The sequence below is a fragment of the Poromitra crassiceps genome (genome assembly GCF_964638095.1).
Source record: "Poromitra crassiceps genome assembly, chromosome: 4".
Lineage (NCBI taxonomy): Eukaryota > Metazoa > Chordata > Actinopteri > Beryciformes > Melamphaidae > Poromitra > Poromitra crassiceps.
The window spans coordinates 1,380,012-1,395,784 of NC_139626.1; the positions used below are offsets into that span (position 1 = coordinate 1,380,012).

Here is a 15,773-nt window from a genome sequence, read left to right on the forward strand (position 1 = left end):
TATTCCATTTTTACACATTGCCCTTATAACATCGCAATCACCAACAAGGAGAGGGTTCACCCAATCCTGTAGCTTAAGTGTTGCTTATATGTTTGTCAACTTTCATGACCAAAATGTAGTTATCCATCCAAACATGTCTGCCGTATCAAATCCACGGCAGTGAGGTGTATTCTGATCTCTATACTCAATCCAAAGAGCAGGAGATAATGCACTGATGTATCTCTGTTCTGTGCAAGGTAGGGACATTGGACATTTGGTTAGATGTCCACCCTCAGAGCACTATATTGAACTTTATTGAAGGAAAACCCCTTGAGATGAATCATCTCGTTTTAGAGGGGGACCTACATAAGAACAGAAAGCATCAACAATACAACAAAAGAGAGTTGCAGGTTTACATGAACATGTAGAGGTACAAACCTCGCACAATCATAACACACACAGACACGCATACACACCCACACACACACACGTACACACACACACATGCCCACACCCAGGGGCAATTTACAGTAGTTAAAGTAGTTAGAAACAAGAACAGGTTGTTTTTAAATGAGTAAGTAATGCATTTTTAAACATGAATAGTGAGGTAGTAGAGCGCAGGGAATTTGGCAGGTTGTTCCAATCGGATGGTGCTTTGAAATGAAATGCCCTACGCCCGGATTGAGTGAGAGTATTGGGGACAACAAATGAAGGATATTGGGAGTGTCTAAGCGGATATAAAGAAATATGGGGGACTAAGTACTGTTTAAGGTAAGATGGGTAGTTGAAGTTGATACATTTGAAAATGAATTGCAGCCAGTGAAAATGTCTTCTAGAGTTAGGAGATAGCCAGTTAAGTGAATGATACATGTTACAATGGTGGGTGAGATATGGACATCTTAAAATGAATCTACACAGACTATTGAACACAACATTCAGAGGACGCAGGTGAGAAGCTATGGTGTTTTGGTAAACAATATCAGCATAATCAATTCAAACAGAGAGACACATTTCTAGAATGACAATGATTTATTAGATGATTAGATACATGAGCCTGAAGGCACAGAGATATAGTTTTGGCGATTAGACTCCATCATGACGTCATCTTGATTATGACGTCATGATCAGCAGGGGTAGATCAGCCAGGAATAGGAATGAAGATCCCCCCCGTGGAGTCTAGACCTGGTGGTGGTGACAGATGAGGTCTTGGTCTTGGTGGCGAAGCTTTTGAATCTGAGATCTCAGAGGACTGGAGGAGAATGGGGTGGAGGCGGGTCGCAGGAACGTACTGAAAAGCAACAGATCACACAGAGAAAGCGGAGAGCTTTTAGCTTTGACAGCTTGATGTGATAGGCTGAATGGGAAAAGGTGTCTTACTCTGATTGGCCTAAAATGAACGATACCTCCCACAAACAGTGACGCTAGATAGAAGCGGGAAAAGGGGTGATTGATGACGTAATTTATCAATGAGTGGGCGTGACATTTAAAAGGTTTTCTCCTGACAGGGAAAGATGTGAATGAGGACAGGAGGGATGAATGAGAGCCAGTGACAACTAAAGGGTTTCTCCTAGAACAGGAAAATGCAGGTTGATTAAGAAGTGGGTATGAGAGCTAGTTATATCCTGAGAGTGAAAGAATGAAAAGTGAGTGAATGAATGACATTAAGGTCTCTCTTATAGAATTATCGCTCTAGCTACATTTATAGGAAGTACTAATTGGGAAATAATACGTTTTCTTACATGGAAAGTGAAACAGTTAATTGAACGGTATAATATTCTCAAGTTGCAATTTACTTTTTTAATCACAGAGTCAATGTGCGGTCTAAAGGCGAGTTCTGGGTCAAGCCAAACGCCCAGATATTTAAAGACATCAACTTTCTCAAGCAGTGAACCATCAGAAAAATTAATATGTAGTGTGTTGGAGATACGGGCAAGTTTAAACCTTGTGCCAAACAGCATACAGCATGACTTCTTTTTGTTCAGTAACAGTTTGTTATTGTAAAACCAGTTTTGTAATAGATTGAAATCGGATTGCAGTGAGTTCTGAATCTGTTGAATATCTGAACTAGATGTATATATGACGGTATCGTCGGCATATAATTGCACATGACAGTCTGAACAAATTTGCGGGAGATCATTTATAAAAATAGAGAAGAGGAGAGGCCCCAACGTGGAACCTTGGGGCACCCCCCTTTCCATAACCACATAGTCGGACTGACAGCCATTTAATAGCACACAATGATGCCTGTTATGCAGGTATGCGTTGAACCAAAGCAAAGCCTGACGAGACAGTCCAATGGCGTAAAGCTTATCAAGAAGCAGATGATGGTCAACCATATCAAACGCCTTGGTAAGATCAACAAAGATAGAACCAGTAAACTGACCATGATCAAAGGATGAAGTAACATCATTAGTAAATTTAAGAAGAGCAGTAGTGGTGGAGAAATTCGGCCTGAAACCAGATTGAGATTGGGATAATAAATTGAAGTGGTTGAGATACTGGGATAATTGATTGTAAATTAGTTTTTCAAATATTTTTGCAACAGCACTGATAACAGAAATCGGTCTATAGTTATTGGGATCAAGGGGATCACCACCTTTGTGAAGTGGAGTTATTCTGGAACATTTCCAAATGGCTGGGAGTGTGCAAGAAGACAGAGACATATTGAATAAATTGGCAAGTGGAAACATCAGTAAATGAGAAGCAAGCTTAATAACTTACCAACTTCAAACATTTTGTAACTAGAACGACCGCACGACGGATATACAGTATGCCTCCGCCAACAAGTGAGCAGTCGGCATCCATGTCTGTCCAGACTTTGACGTTTGAGCCAAATTAAATTCCATCAAGGTGTTACTGAGATTGAGATTGGTGATACCAAGCTTGAAAATGGCGTTCGTGAGGTCACCGTGACCTTGACCTTTGTCCTTTCACCACCAAAATAGAATTAGTTCATCCTTGAGTCCAAGTCGATGTTTGAGCCAAATTGGAAGAAATGCCATCAAGGCGTTCCTGAGATATTGCGTTAAGGAGCTTGGAAATGGGGTTCGTGAGGTCACAGTGACCTTGAACTTTGACCTTTAACCACCAAAATCTAATCAGATCATCCTTGAGTCCAAGTCGACGTTTGAGGCAAATTTGATTAAATTCCGTCAAGGCGTTCCTCATATATCACGTTAACGAACATCGGATGGACGGACGGATGGCTATGCAAGTTGCATAGCCTATTCACCTTATGTAGAAGAGACAGTCAGGCTTGAGAGACTAACAGGAAGTGTAAACACAATCGGAAGTTCTGATTGTGTTTACACTACCTGTGACTCATAAACCTAGACAGACCTGGTCAAACCTAGTTTGACTGAGTCAGACTACTTGTCTGACTACTACAGGTAAAACAGCCGGCGTTTTGAACAGGAAGTCATGACACAATGGGCGGGGCTACATAAGGTGAATAGGTCAGCAATGTGCACAGGATAATTTCACACACTATGTTATGTCTGTCTGTCTGTCTGTCTGTCTGTCTGTCTGTCTGTCAGTCTGTCTGTCTGTCTGTCTGTCTGTCTGTCTGTCTGTCTGTCTGTCTGCCTGTCTGTCTGTCTGTCTGCCTGTCCGCCTGTCTGTCTGTCTGTCTGTCTGTCTGTCTGTCTGTCTGTCTGTCTGTCTGTCTGTCTGTCTGTCTGTCAGTCTGTCTGTCTGTCTGTCTGTCTGTCTGCCTGTCTGTCTGTCTGTCTGTCTGCCTGTCTGTCTGTCTGTCTGCCTGTCTGCCTGTCTGTCTGTCTGTCTGTCTGTCTGCCAATCTGTCTGTCTGTCTGTCTGCCTGTCTGTCTGTCTGCCTGTCTGTCTGTCTGTCTGTCTGTCTGTCTGCCACTGTCATCAACTCCTCTCATTTGGATTCACATTTAGTTATTTCAACGGCTGTGAGCGGCTTACAATGAGCATAACAGTAAGTTTACATTCCTGAATCAGCAACATTACAAGCAACCAATAATTGGTTGTCAAAGCCACAGAGATGTAGCAAATATTCCTGTTTCTGTAGAATATCTATACATTATAAAGAGACGTGAAGATATAAGAGCCAGGCAGGAGAAAAAGCAACATCAAGGTGGGAGTCAAGGAGGAAGGGAGGGGAGAGGGGGGGGGGGGGTGAGGGGAGAGTGAGGGGAGAGGGGGAGAGTGAGGGGAGAGGGGGGGGGGGGAGTGAGGGGAGAGGGGGGGAGTGAGGGGAGAGGGGGGAGAGTGAGGGGAGAGGGGGGAGAGTGAGGGGAGAGGGGGAGAGTAAGGGGAGAGTGAGGGGAGAGGGGGGGGTGAGGGGAGAGGGGTGGAGTGGGGGGGGTGAGGGGAGTGAGGGGGGGGGTGAGGGGAGAGGGGGGGAGTGAGGGGAGAGGGGTTTGGTGAAGAGATTCAGGGTTCAGTCCTGCACAGAGGTACAGAGCGTGACTCCACTCCACTATTTGGAGCCAGGAGGGAGATGAGTCAGGGCTGAAGTCAGGGAGGAGGGAGTGAAGTGGCCGGTAATAACAGAGAGCACAGACTGGACCGGAGCTGGACCGGGCTGGTAATAACAGAGAGCACAGTCTGGACCGGAGCTGGAACGGGTCGGTAATAGCAGAGAGCACAGACTGGACCGGAGCTGGACCGGGCTGGTAATAACAGAGAGCACAGTCTGGACCGGAGCTGGAACGGGCCGGTAATAGCAGAGAGCACAGACTGGACCGGAGCTGGACCAGGCCGGTAATAGCAGAGAGCACAGTCTGGACCGGAGCTGGACCGGGCTGGTAATAGCAGAGAGCACAGTCTGGACCGGAGCTGGACCGGGCTGGTAATAGCAGAGAGCACAGTCTGGACCGGAGCTGGACCGGGCTGGTAATAGCAGAGAGCACAGTCTGGACCGGAGCTGGACCGGGCTGGTAATAACAGAGAGCACAGTCTGGACCGGAGCTGGACCAGGCTGGTAATAGCAGAGAGCACAGACTGGACCGGAGCTGGACCGGGCTGGTAATAGCAGAGAGCACAGACTGGACCGGAGCTGGACCGGGCTGGTAATAGCAGAGAGCACAGACTGGACTGGAGCTGGACCAGGCTGGTAATAACAGAGAGCACAGACTGGACCGGAGCTGGACCGGGCCAGTAATAGCAGAGAGCACAGTCTGGACCGGAGCTGGACCGGGCCAGTAATAGCAGAGAGCACAGACTGGACCGGAGCTGGACCGGGCTGGTAATAGCAGAGAGCACAGACTGGACCGGAGCTGGACCGGGCCGGTAATAGCAGAGAGCACAGACTGGACTGGAGCTGGACCAGGCTGGTAATAGCAGAGAGCACAGACTGGACTGGAGCTGGACCAGGCCGGTAATAACAGAGAGCACAGACTGGACCGGAGCTGGACCAGGCTGGTAATAGCAGAGAGCACAGTCTGGACTGGAGCTGGACCGGGCCGGTAATAGCAGAGAGCACAGACTGGACTGGAGCTGGACCGGGCTGGTAATAGCAGAGAGCACAGACTGGACTGGAGCTGGACCGGGCTGGTAATAGCAGAGAGCACAGACTGGACTGGAGCTGGACCGGGCTGGTAATAGCAGAGAGCACAGTCTGGACCGGAGCTGGACCGGGCAAGCCGTTCACACCAATTGATCCACTCCTCACTGGACTTGGCTGAGGTCATCTACTGTACATGACCCATGCAGATTCAGTGAAGAGCAGATTCAGTGAAGAGCATGGAGGCGTATCATAGAAGTGCATCATAATGGAGGGTCAAACAAAACAAAACAATAAATTGGTGAGACAAAAGTGGCATAAACTGGTATGTCAAATAATAATGTGAAAGAAAAGAAATACTGATGACTGCGTTTCCCCCTGGCTCCTCCTTAACCAACCCATTTGCTGAGTGCATCCATATGTGACTAACTGCTTTCAAAATCAAGCAAAGGCTATCAGTTTTTAAATGACTTTGGAAGCGGGCCAGCTTTTTTTACTAATCAATATGTTGATTTTAAAAATAGGCCTACTGAGGATTGCTCAAAATAATTGCCTCTGCGGAAAGCCTATGCGCACTGTCCCGTCCGCGCTGTAACCTCAATTTGTGTCAGAGCATGATTCTGTCTGGCGTTGTGCTGATCTCGACTGGGCACATTTCGGTTTGTCTGCTTTCTTAAATGTCAGCGATCCAAGATTGTCGAGTCATGCTTCACGGTGGCGTTGCCAACATTGTTGAAATGTCATTAAATTATTCCCTGGAAAGAGTGTTCTTGCAGGAGTTTGGCTGTGTGACGTGGAATAGAGGATTCAAGCTACCCTGATGCTGAAGAAGTTATTTCCCTTTTCCGTCCAGACCTGAGCAGCACATTATTTACATTGGGTCACTGACAGAGAGTGAGACGATGAGGCCGGTTTTCATTCATTGATTAGTTAGTTAGTATTTTTAGTGAAGTGTTTGCCAAGTTTATTTACAGAGAGCGTTTTCAACGTGTTTGCCACAAAGTGCTTTACAGGAAACACAGCACACAAACCGATGAAAACAACGATAATGAAAGCAAGGCATGGGATGAGTGTGACTCACATAGCCGACTTACAGCTTGAAGAGGGTGAAGGCGGAGGAGATGGAAAGAGCTCTGGTGGAGTGGCGTGCATCAGTGACAGCAAAGGAGCACAAGGCTTAAGTAGAGCAGACTGCTTCATAGCAACTAATAATGTAATAACTGGTCAAAATGTAATTAAATGTCTGTTTGATTCGGGCTAAAATGTTATACAAGTTTTAACGTAATAGAAGTATTATAATAACGTCACATTATTTACCAGCAAATGTGACTTCATATGGTGTCTAACATATTGAACTGGAGCAATAATATTATTTAATCATGTAATATCTTCAGTTAGCACATCATTAGCCAATATTATTATTGCGTCATCAGTTAAAAATATGATACACCCCTCATGAAGTCATGATGGCCAGTTAATGTGACAATATGATCTTATTACAATATCTGATAATTTATTACATAAACAGGTTTTATTACATTTATGACCCATTTAGAGTGATGCTATTATATTTATGCCTCCGCCGGCGATAGCCAGGCCGGAGGCATGGTTTCGGTTTGTCCGTCCATCCGTCTGTCTGTCCGTACATCCGATGTTCGTTAATCTCAGGAACGCCTTGATGGAATTTCTTCGAATTTGGCTCAAACGTCGACTTTGGACTCAAAGATGAACTGATGATTTTGGTGGTCAAAGGTCAAAGGTCAAGGTCACTGTGACCTCTCGAATGCCATTTTCAAGCTCGTTAACGCAATATCTCAGGAATGCCTTTGACGGAATTTCTTTGAATTTGCCTCAAACGTCCACTTGGACTCAAGGATGAACTGATTAGGTTTTGGTGGTCAAAGGTTAAAGTTCAAGGTCACTGTGACCTCACGACTGCTCGTTTCATGCTCGTTAACACTATACGATAGATCGGCAATACGTCATTTTGTAGGCGGCGCATGGTCTCGCCCCCTTTTAGGTGGAAAACACAAGCCTCTGGCCGTTGACTTCAATGTAAAATAGCAGTACAAAAAAGATTATAGAAAATTAACAATCAATTTTATTTATTAATCACACATAGACGTCATGACATGACAATAGCTTACAACTCGGCCGGCCACAGAACCCGGCCACAGGCCCAAGATACATCAGAAATATTATTTTGACCCATCTAAAATCATGTGACTCATGTCCCGTCTGTGATCTAGTTCCGGTGTCCGCCTGTTGCTAATTTAGTCTTCCGACATGAAATGCTGGTGCAGTGAAGCCCAGCGTCGTTGTAGGCTACTTGGCTCAGGCTAAGACTGCCATAACATGTGACATGAGTCACATGATTTTAGATGGGTCAAAGTAATATTTCCGGTGTATCTTGTCTATCTCGTCTATGGCCAGACGAGTTGTAATATATTGTCATGTCATGGTGTCTTTGTATCATTAATAAATTAGATTAATTCTGTTAGTTTTCTATGATTTCTTTTGGTACTGCTATTTTACATTGAAGTCAACGGCGATCGCCTTGTGTTTTTCCCCTAAAAGGGGGCGGGACCATATTGCCGATCTATCGTATATGTTTGGAACACCTTGACAGAATTTAATCAAGTTTGCATCGAACGTCCACTTGGACTCCAGGATGAACTGATTACATTTTGGCGGTCAAAGTTCAAGGTCACTGTGACATCATGAACACAATTTTCTAGCTTGTTAACGCCTTTTCTCAGGAACGCCTTAATAGAATGTCACCACATTTGGCTCAAACGTCCACTTGGACTCAAGGATGAACTATTTACATTTTGGTGGTCAAAGGTCAAGGTGACTGTGACCTCTCGAATGCCATTTTCAAGCTCGGTAACGCCATACCACAGTGATGCCTTGATGGAATTTCTTCACTACTACTACTCAATCAGTACCAAACCTCTCTGCCTAATGTGAAATGGTATTTCTGACAAGCTATTATGCTATTTGACCAAAAGGGGGCATGTCAGAGGCCCAAACTGTAAGTGGCCTAACACAATAACAGCCATAACTCCAGAAACTCACCAAATATTTAAAGGGGTAAATTGGGTCTGTGTCCCCACAGTCACAACCACTGACACTTTTGGCCAAGGTCAAATCTATTTGGGCAAGGCTTGAACCCCTGCTATTGCTGCTTGCGGCTATAATAATAATTATTATTATTATTATTTAATTTATTTTTTTATTATTTTTTTACTTTATTGTTTTACTATTATAAAGCTCATAAAGTATTTTTCTGGCTGGGTGAAAAAGGAACAAATCTAACATGTTTGGCCTCCAAACTAATATGGTTTATCTTGATAAAAGAATGGCATACAAATCCATAAAAGATTATGCACGTTTTTGATGGCGTGCGTGTTATTTTCAGCCTATACTGTAGCGGTTAGAACGACTGAAACAGAATGACTGAAATCAAATGAAATCTGCTCTCTTTGATAAATTCGTTCTATTTGGAGAACATAAGGCAGACACATTCACACACAGCCGTGCTGTCAGAAACAGCACTTTGTACTGTTCACTGTTAGACTGATGTGTCACATGGCTCAACAGTTTTCTCTAGCTAAATAAAGAAACCAAACATATCTAAGCTAGTAACTCATCGGCACCGGTTGATCATTATAGCAGCATGACAGTAACAGACCTTTGTGATGTCTAACTGCTCAGACTATGAAGAAGGCAAAGAAGAAGCAGATGCAAATGACAAAGTCATTCTGTGAAACCTAATGGGATACAGTGTGATATCACTGTCAGTTGATCTAACCAATATCACCACTAAATGGCATTTAAATTGTGTCATTGGATTTGCTTTTATAGCACTTCTGCAGTAAGTATACTGTAATTACGAGGCTGCGCCGTGACCAACAGGTTTGCCCCCCACAACCAATGCATCTCATCAACAGTCCTATGAGGAAAAGTACTGGACCTAATTTGTGAAAAAGTGAAATTCCTTTGAAAGCATCTGACTTTGGCACACTTACTGTAGGCATTTTCAGCTTGATGGCTTCCATCACACACCTAAATAAAGCCACAAAGAGTCTTACCGCAGCAAAAATAAATCTGCTCTTTGTTTTTTTTCATCCTCAAATAACAATTCTCCTCCGACTCCTACCTACCCCCCCCCTCTCCTACCCCCCCCCCCCCCCCTCTCCTCCCCCCCTCCTCCCTCCTCCCTCCTCCCTCCTCCCTCCTCCCTCCTCCCTCCCCCTCCTCCCTCCTCCCTCCTCCCTCCTCCCTCCTCCCTCCTCTCTCTCCGCCTGTCAGACAGGAGCTTTTAAGCGGAACTTCAGCTCTCCTCTGCTGACCGGTGATCCGCTGGGTGTGGTCAGAGAGGCTCCCGCTGCCCAGGGTGAGTGATTTATCACAGCGCTGTGTGTGTGTGTGTGTGTGTGTGTGTGTGTGTGTGTGTGTGTGTGTGTGTGTGTGTGTGTGTGTGTGTGTGTGATTTATCACAGCGCACAACAAGTGGATTAACAGGATGACGATTACTGTGGCATTTGGTCTTTGCTGCCTGACATGCCTCTGTTTGTGTGTGTGCGTGTATGTGTGTGTGTGTGTGTGTGTGTGTGTGTGTGCACACGTGTGGGTGTGTGTGTGTGTGTGTGTGTGTGTGTGTGTGTGTGTGTGTGTGTGTGTGCACACGTGTGGGTGTGTGTGTGTGTGTGTGTGTGTGTGTGTGTGTGACCTATAATATTGTGCATATATGTTGCTCAATTGTGTGTAGAGGCGGGGAATGGCATCGTGGACCCAGTGTACGAGGCGCTGCGCTACGGGAGATCGCTAGCTCAGATGAGCCGATCCAGCTGCGGCAGTATCTCAGAGTCTCCCAGTCATGAGGTAGACAGACACACACACACACACACACACACACACACACACACACACACACACACACACACACACACACACACACACACACATACACACACACATACTCTCTCACACACACACACACACACACACACACACACACACACACACACACACACACACACACACACACAGACACACACACACATACTCTCTCACACACACACACACACACACACACACACACACACACACACACACACACACACACACACACACACACACACACACACACACAACAGCAGTCCATTGATTCAATCAGGAATGGTTGAATGAAAAACTTTACTCAACAAGACAAATATGATGTAAACTTTGGCGGAAGCTCCATGGAGGAATTACATCCAGAATTATAGACATAGGAATTAGAATGTGCCCCAAAAATATATTCTAATCGAGAGTTAGAACAGTAGAAGAGCCTGTTGAAGATGTATATAACGGACAATGAGAGGATGTTAGTTTTACAGCTCAGCCAGGAGCTCGCCAAATAAACCTGGTGCTGGTAGATTGGTTAAGAACAGTAGGCTAGCTAGTGCTGTAAGAGGAGGCTGATGAATGAGAGCAGCTGAGTAATACTACCACTGCTAGATGAAGGTCATGATGAGTTAAATGATGAGTTTGCGCTTCGATGAGAAGCTGCATGCGTTCCAAGAGTTCCAAGTGTCGAAGGAATGATCCGAATCTGCCATCTGAGAGGGGATATGAGGCCGTCATGCACCTACCCGGCAAATAGAGTGATTGCTTCAAGGCTTGAAGGATGACCAAATGGTGTTGGACTGAAGATCTGAATTAGCAGTGTTGCGATCAGCTGATCAGGCGCTTCTCCAAGGGATGTAAATAGATGCAGCAAGTAATGACACTAATAGGACGTCTCCTGGATCTTGATCGACTTTTGATGCGGACATGTTGACGGGAACATACCGATACTTCCATGGAGACATGCAGGGAAAAACATGAGACTGCAGCGTGACGAAGGTAAACACAGTGACTGAATGACAGCAGCACACGACATACTAGATCTGAGAGAAGGGCATTAGCATAGAAGGTGACGTGTATATACTCCGGTCACTTAGAAGATTGAAAAAGAAGGAAAAAGAGGGAAAGTGCTCATCAACTCTGATTGGGTAAAGAGAAAGCATGAATGAATGATAAGTAGTCTTCCAGATTGAAATTGCATAATATTGCTCACTCCCTGTTATTCTGCTGGCTCCACCCCTTTCTCTAATATAGGCAGAGAGACTGGACGAGAGTCTAGAAATCCAGCCAATAGCAGAAGAGGAATCCATCCCCGGAAGTAAGTCACATAATTTTCCATAGTTCCATAGTTTTTCCAGTCAAGAAAAAAGTGAGAGCTGAGAGAGAACAATGCCATGATGTATCGTACCCAGTTTGCCCAGAAAATGACAAGAAGAGCTGTCAAACAGGGTGTTTTAGTGTATTTCACACGCTACCCACCACAGAGCCGCTAAGATCCAAGCTGTGGCTGCAGCATTGAATTCTGGTCTATTGAGGCTACTGTCAGTGGAGAAACATGACCTGTGCCTCTTGTATGATTGTGTATGATGGATTGCTGGACATCACTGCAAGAATGTTGAGTCTAGAAAGAAAGCCTCAAACTTTGATTCTGACAGACACCAAAACCTGCTCTTGATCATTTTGATGGGTGAAGGATGTTCTGCTACTAAACTCCATTGTAGCTGAATGGCAAATATCTCAACATGATCACATCATCTGCATTTTTGGCTTGTTGAAATAAGAAAATACCACCAAACGACCCAGAATAGCAAGTTAACAGTGTTTTCTGTTCGTCTGTTTTTGGTTTGTTTTGCCGTCCCATTTTTCTCCCAATTGTACTTGGCCAATTCCCTCTGCTGTCCCAGTTGTTGATCTGTGGAGAGTTGTAGACTAGCGTCATGCTTCCTCCGGCACATGATCAGTCACCAGCCGCTTCTTTTCACCCAACCTGAGTTTCACTGGGAGGACGTAGCCCATGGGAGGATCATGCTATCCCACCCACCAGTTCCCCTCCCCCCCCCAAGCTGGCGCCCCGACCGACCAGAGGAGGCACTAGTGTAGTGACCAGGACTCATACCCCACCAGCTTCCCACCCGCAGACACGGCCAATAGTGTCTGTAGGAACGTCAGACCAAGCCACAAGTAGCGCTCCCGGGAATTGAACCCAGGTCTCTGCACCCGTGTTAAACATCCTCATCAACATCGGTTGAATCCTCGCTATGGCTTTCCTCCACCGGGGGCGCTTCATGGCCACTTCCTGCTCGATGAACAGTTATTTATAGTGGATTTTTTTCCCTTTTAAGGCAAAACAGTATGACAGAGATTTTCAGGGAGTGTATAGTACAAATGTTCACTCTTGTGCCAAAGTGTCGGATGAAGGAAGGTAGCCAACAAAATGTCACCATGGTAAGGCATCCAATTAACACAAGAGACAGTGCTAGAGAGGGTGTGTGTGTGTGTGTGTGTGTGTGTGTGTGTGTGTGTGTGTGCGTGCGCGCGCGCGCGCGCGTGCGTGCGTGTGTGTGCGTGCGTGCGTGCGTGCGCGTGTGCGTGCGTGTGCGTGTGTGTGTGTGTGCGTGTGTGTGTGTGTGTGCGTGTGTGTGTGTGTGTGTGTGTGTGTGTGTGTGTGTGTGTGTGAGTGTGTGTATGGTGTCCAGCCCCGTCTACAGTCCCAGGAGACAGGATCATCTCTGTTTGTGCTGCTGCCACTTCAAATGACCTTGGCTCTGACCTTCCTTCTGTTTGCCGCAAAGTGACGAGACCTCTCTCTCTCTCTCTCTCTCCCTCTCCCTCTCTCTCTCTCTCTCTCCCTTTTCCTCTCTCTACCTCCCGCACCCACGCTGTTCCTCCCTTTTTTTGGATCCTATCCGCAACCTTTCTTTCTCTCATATATCTTTGTCTCTCTATCCTATCCTCTCTCAGAGTGTCTTTCGACTTGTGATTATCTTTGTAGAGGTAATAATGGCACGCTTAATTTTGTACTGGTTGACAGTGTCACCAGTAGGAGAGTGACTAGTCAATATTAAGAAGAATTGAGCGAGTTCACTCTCCGTAAAGTCAGTGCTATGAGGCCGGCAAACAGATCAAGATGTAATGCAACTTGATTCTATGTTAACTTTAGAGAGGTAAAAAAAAAAAAGGTATTGCTTTCTATTTTTACTTGATTTGATTCCTTTAGAGGGATAGTTAGGATTTCTGATATGGGTGTATAAGGTACTTGCATACAGTCAGTGTACTGCATGCAGTAGAAATCATTCAGCACGGGGTGTCCTGGTGACTCACCTGGTAGAGTGCATACCACAAGGGCGTGGTCCTCCTGGTGTCTCACCTGGTAGAGTGCATACCACAAGGGCGTGGTCCTCCTGGTGTCTCACCTGGTAGAGTGCATACCACAAGGGCGTGGTCCTCCTGGTGTCTCACCTGGTAGAGTGCATACCACAAGGGTGTGGTCCTCCTGGTGTCTCACCTGGTAGAGTGCATACCACAAGGGCGTGGTCCTCCTGGTGACTCACCTGGTAGAGTGCATACCACAAGGGCGTGGTCCTCCTGGTGTCTCACCTGGTAGAGTGCATACCACAAGGGCGTGGTCCTCCTGGTGTCTCACCTGGTAGAGTGCATACCACAAGGGTGTGGTCCTCCTGGTGACTCACCTGGTAGAGTGCATACCACAAGGGCGTGGTCCTCCTGGTGACTCACCTGGTAGAGTGCATACCACAAGGGTGTGGTCCTCCTGGTGGCTCACCTGGTAGAGTGCATACCACAAGGGCGTGGTCCTCCTGGTGACTCACCTGGTAGAGTGCATACCACAAGGGCGTGGTCCTCCTGGTGACTCACCTGGTAGAGTGCATACCACAAGGGCGTGGTCCTCCTGGTGGCTCACCTGGTAGAGTGCATACCACAAGGGCGTGGTCCTCCTGGTGGCTCACCTGGTAGAGTGCATACCACAAGGGCGTGGTCCTCCTGGTGACTCACCTGGTAGAGTGCATACCACAAGGGCGTGGTCCTCCTGGTGTCTCACCTGGTAGAGTGCATACCACAAGGGCGTGGTCCTCCTGGTGACTCACCTGGTAGAGTGCATACCACAAGGGCGTGGTCCTCCTGGTGTCTCACCTGGTAGAGTGCATACCACAAGGGCGTGGTCCTCCTGGTGTCTCACCTGGTAGAGTGCATACCACAAGGGCGTGGTCCTCCTGGTGTCTCACCTGGTAGAGTGCATACCACAAGGGCGTGGTCCTCCGCACGGCCGACCCGGGTTCCAATCTGATACCACCTTTCCTGTCTGCATACTGTCCCATCAAATACTGTAAATGCAGAATGACCCAGAAAATCATCTGAAAAAAGAAAAGAAAAAACGAATGCAGGCAGCACGCTTCCAGTTTGGACAAATGGAGACCGGCGCATCAGGAACAGGGTCACGAGGGTCATTTTACAAAAATGTAAAAAACAAACAAAAAAACAACAACCCAAAAACATAATTCCATACTGCTCACCTGGTGTAATCCAGGTCTCCACAAGCCCTAAGATTCCAAATTGACTTGAAAATACATAATTTACACCCTGTTTTACCTGAAATCTGCACTGGAGCAGGCAACAGTAGTTGCTCCCCCCATTATTTGAGCAGCTGGCAACAGTTTCAGCTAAAAACAGGGTGTAAATGACATATTTTCAAGTCAACTTGGCATCTGAGTGCTTGTGGAGACTTGGATTATGCCAGGTGAGCAGTATGGGAACATCTTATTTATTTATTTATTTATTTATTTATTTATTTATTTATTTATTTATTTATGTATTTATTTATGTATTTATTTATGTATTTATTTATTTGTGTATTTATGTATTTATTTATTTATTTATTTATCTATTTATTTATCTATTCATTTATTTATTTGTTTGTTTGTTCATTCATTCATTCATTATTATTCAATTATTCTATATTATTATTATTATCATTATTATCATTATTATCATTATTATCATTATCATTATTATCATTATTATCATTATTTCTTTTATGTTTTTGATTATGTTCTACTTGTCTGACGAGGCTGGTCTCCATTTCTCCAAACTGAGACCATGCCGTCTGCATTCTACTGCATGTAGTACACTTTTTTATTATTTTTTATTATTAATTAATTAATTAATTAATTAATTAATTAATTAATTAATTTAAAATTTAAAATTACCCATTTAATGTGCTGCGTTTTGCTTGTTCTTTTAAATGAAGTGTATCCTTTTCACTTTGTAACCTTTTTTTTATTTCTTTATGCTCTTTTCTTTGATCTATTTTATGTAACGCACTTTGAATGGCCCCTGTGTATGAAACTGCACATTTCATACACAAATCAATGTTCCTTGCCCTGCCTTGCCTCTTTCTCTCTCATGTCTCTGT

General features: G+C 45.2%; 1 protein-coding gene across 1 annotated transcript in view; it reads left to right on the forward strand.

Annotated features, from left to right (window-relative positions):
* LOC310774963 (SH3 and cysteine-rich domain-containing protein 2-like) overlaps window positions 1–15,773 on the forward strand; it is a gene marked incomplete at both ends in the record, with an annotated part of 41,565 nt that overhangs the window by 24,375 nt on the left and 1,417 nt on the right. The window contains 4 exons of the mRNA XM_083635052.1: window positions 9,767–9,851; window positions 10,227–10,339; window positions 11,600–11,663; window positions 14,042–14,103. Coding sequence (XP_083491178.1) covers window positions 9,767–9,851; window positions 10,227–10,339; window positions 11,600–11,663; window positions 14,042–14,103 — 324 coding nt within the window. The remainder of the gene's footprint in view (window positions 1–9,766; window positions 9,852–10,226; window positions 10,340–11,599; window positions 11,664–14,041; window positions 14,104–15,773) is intronic.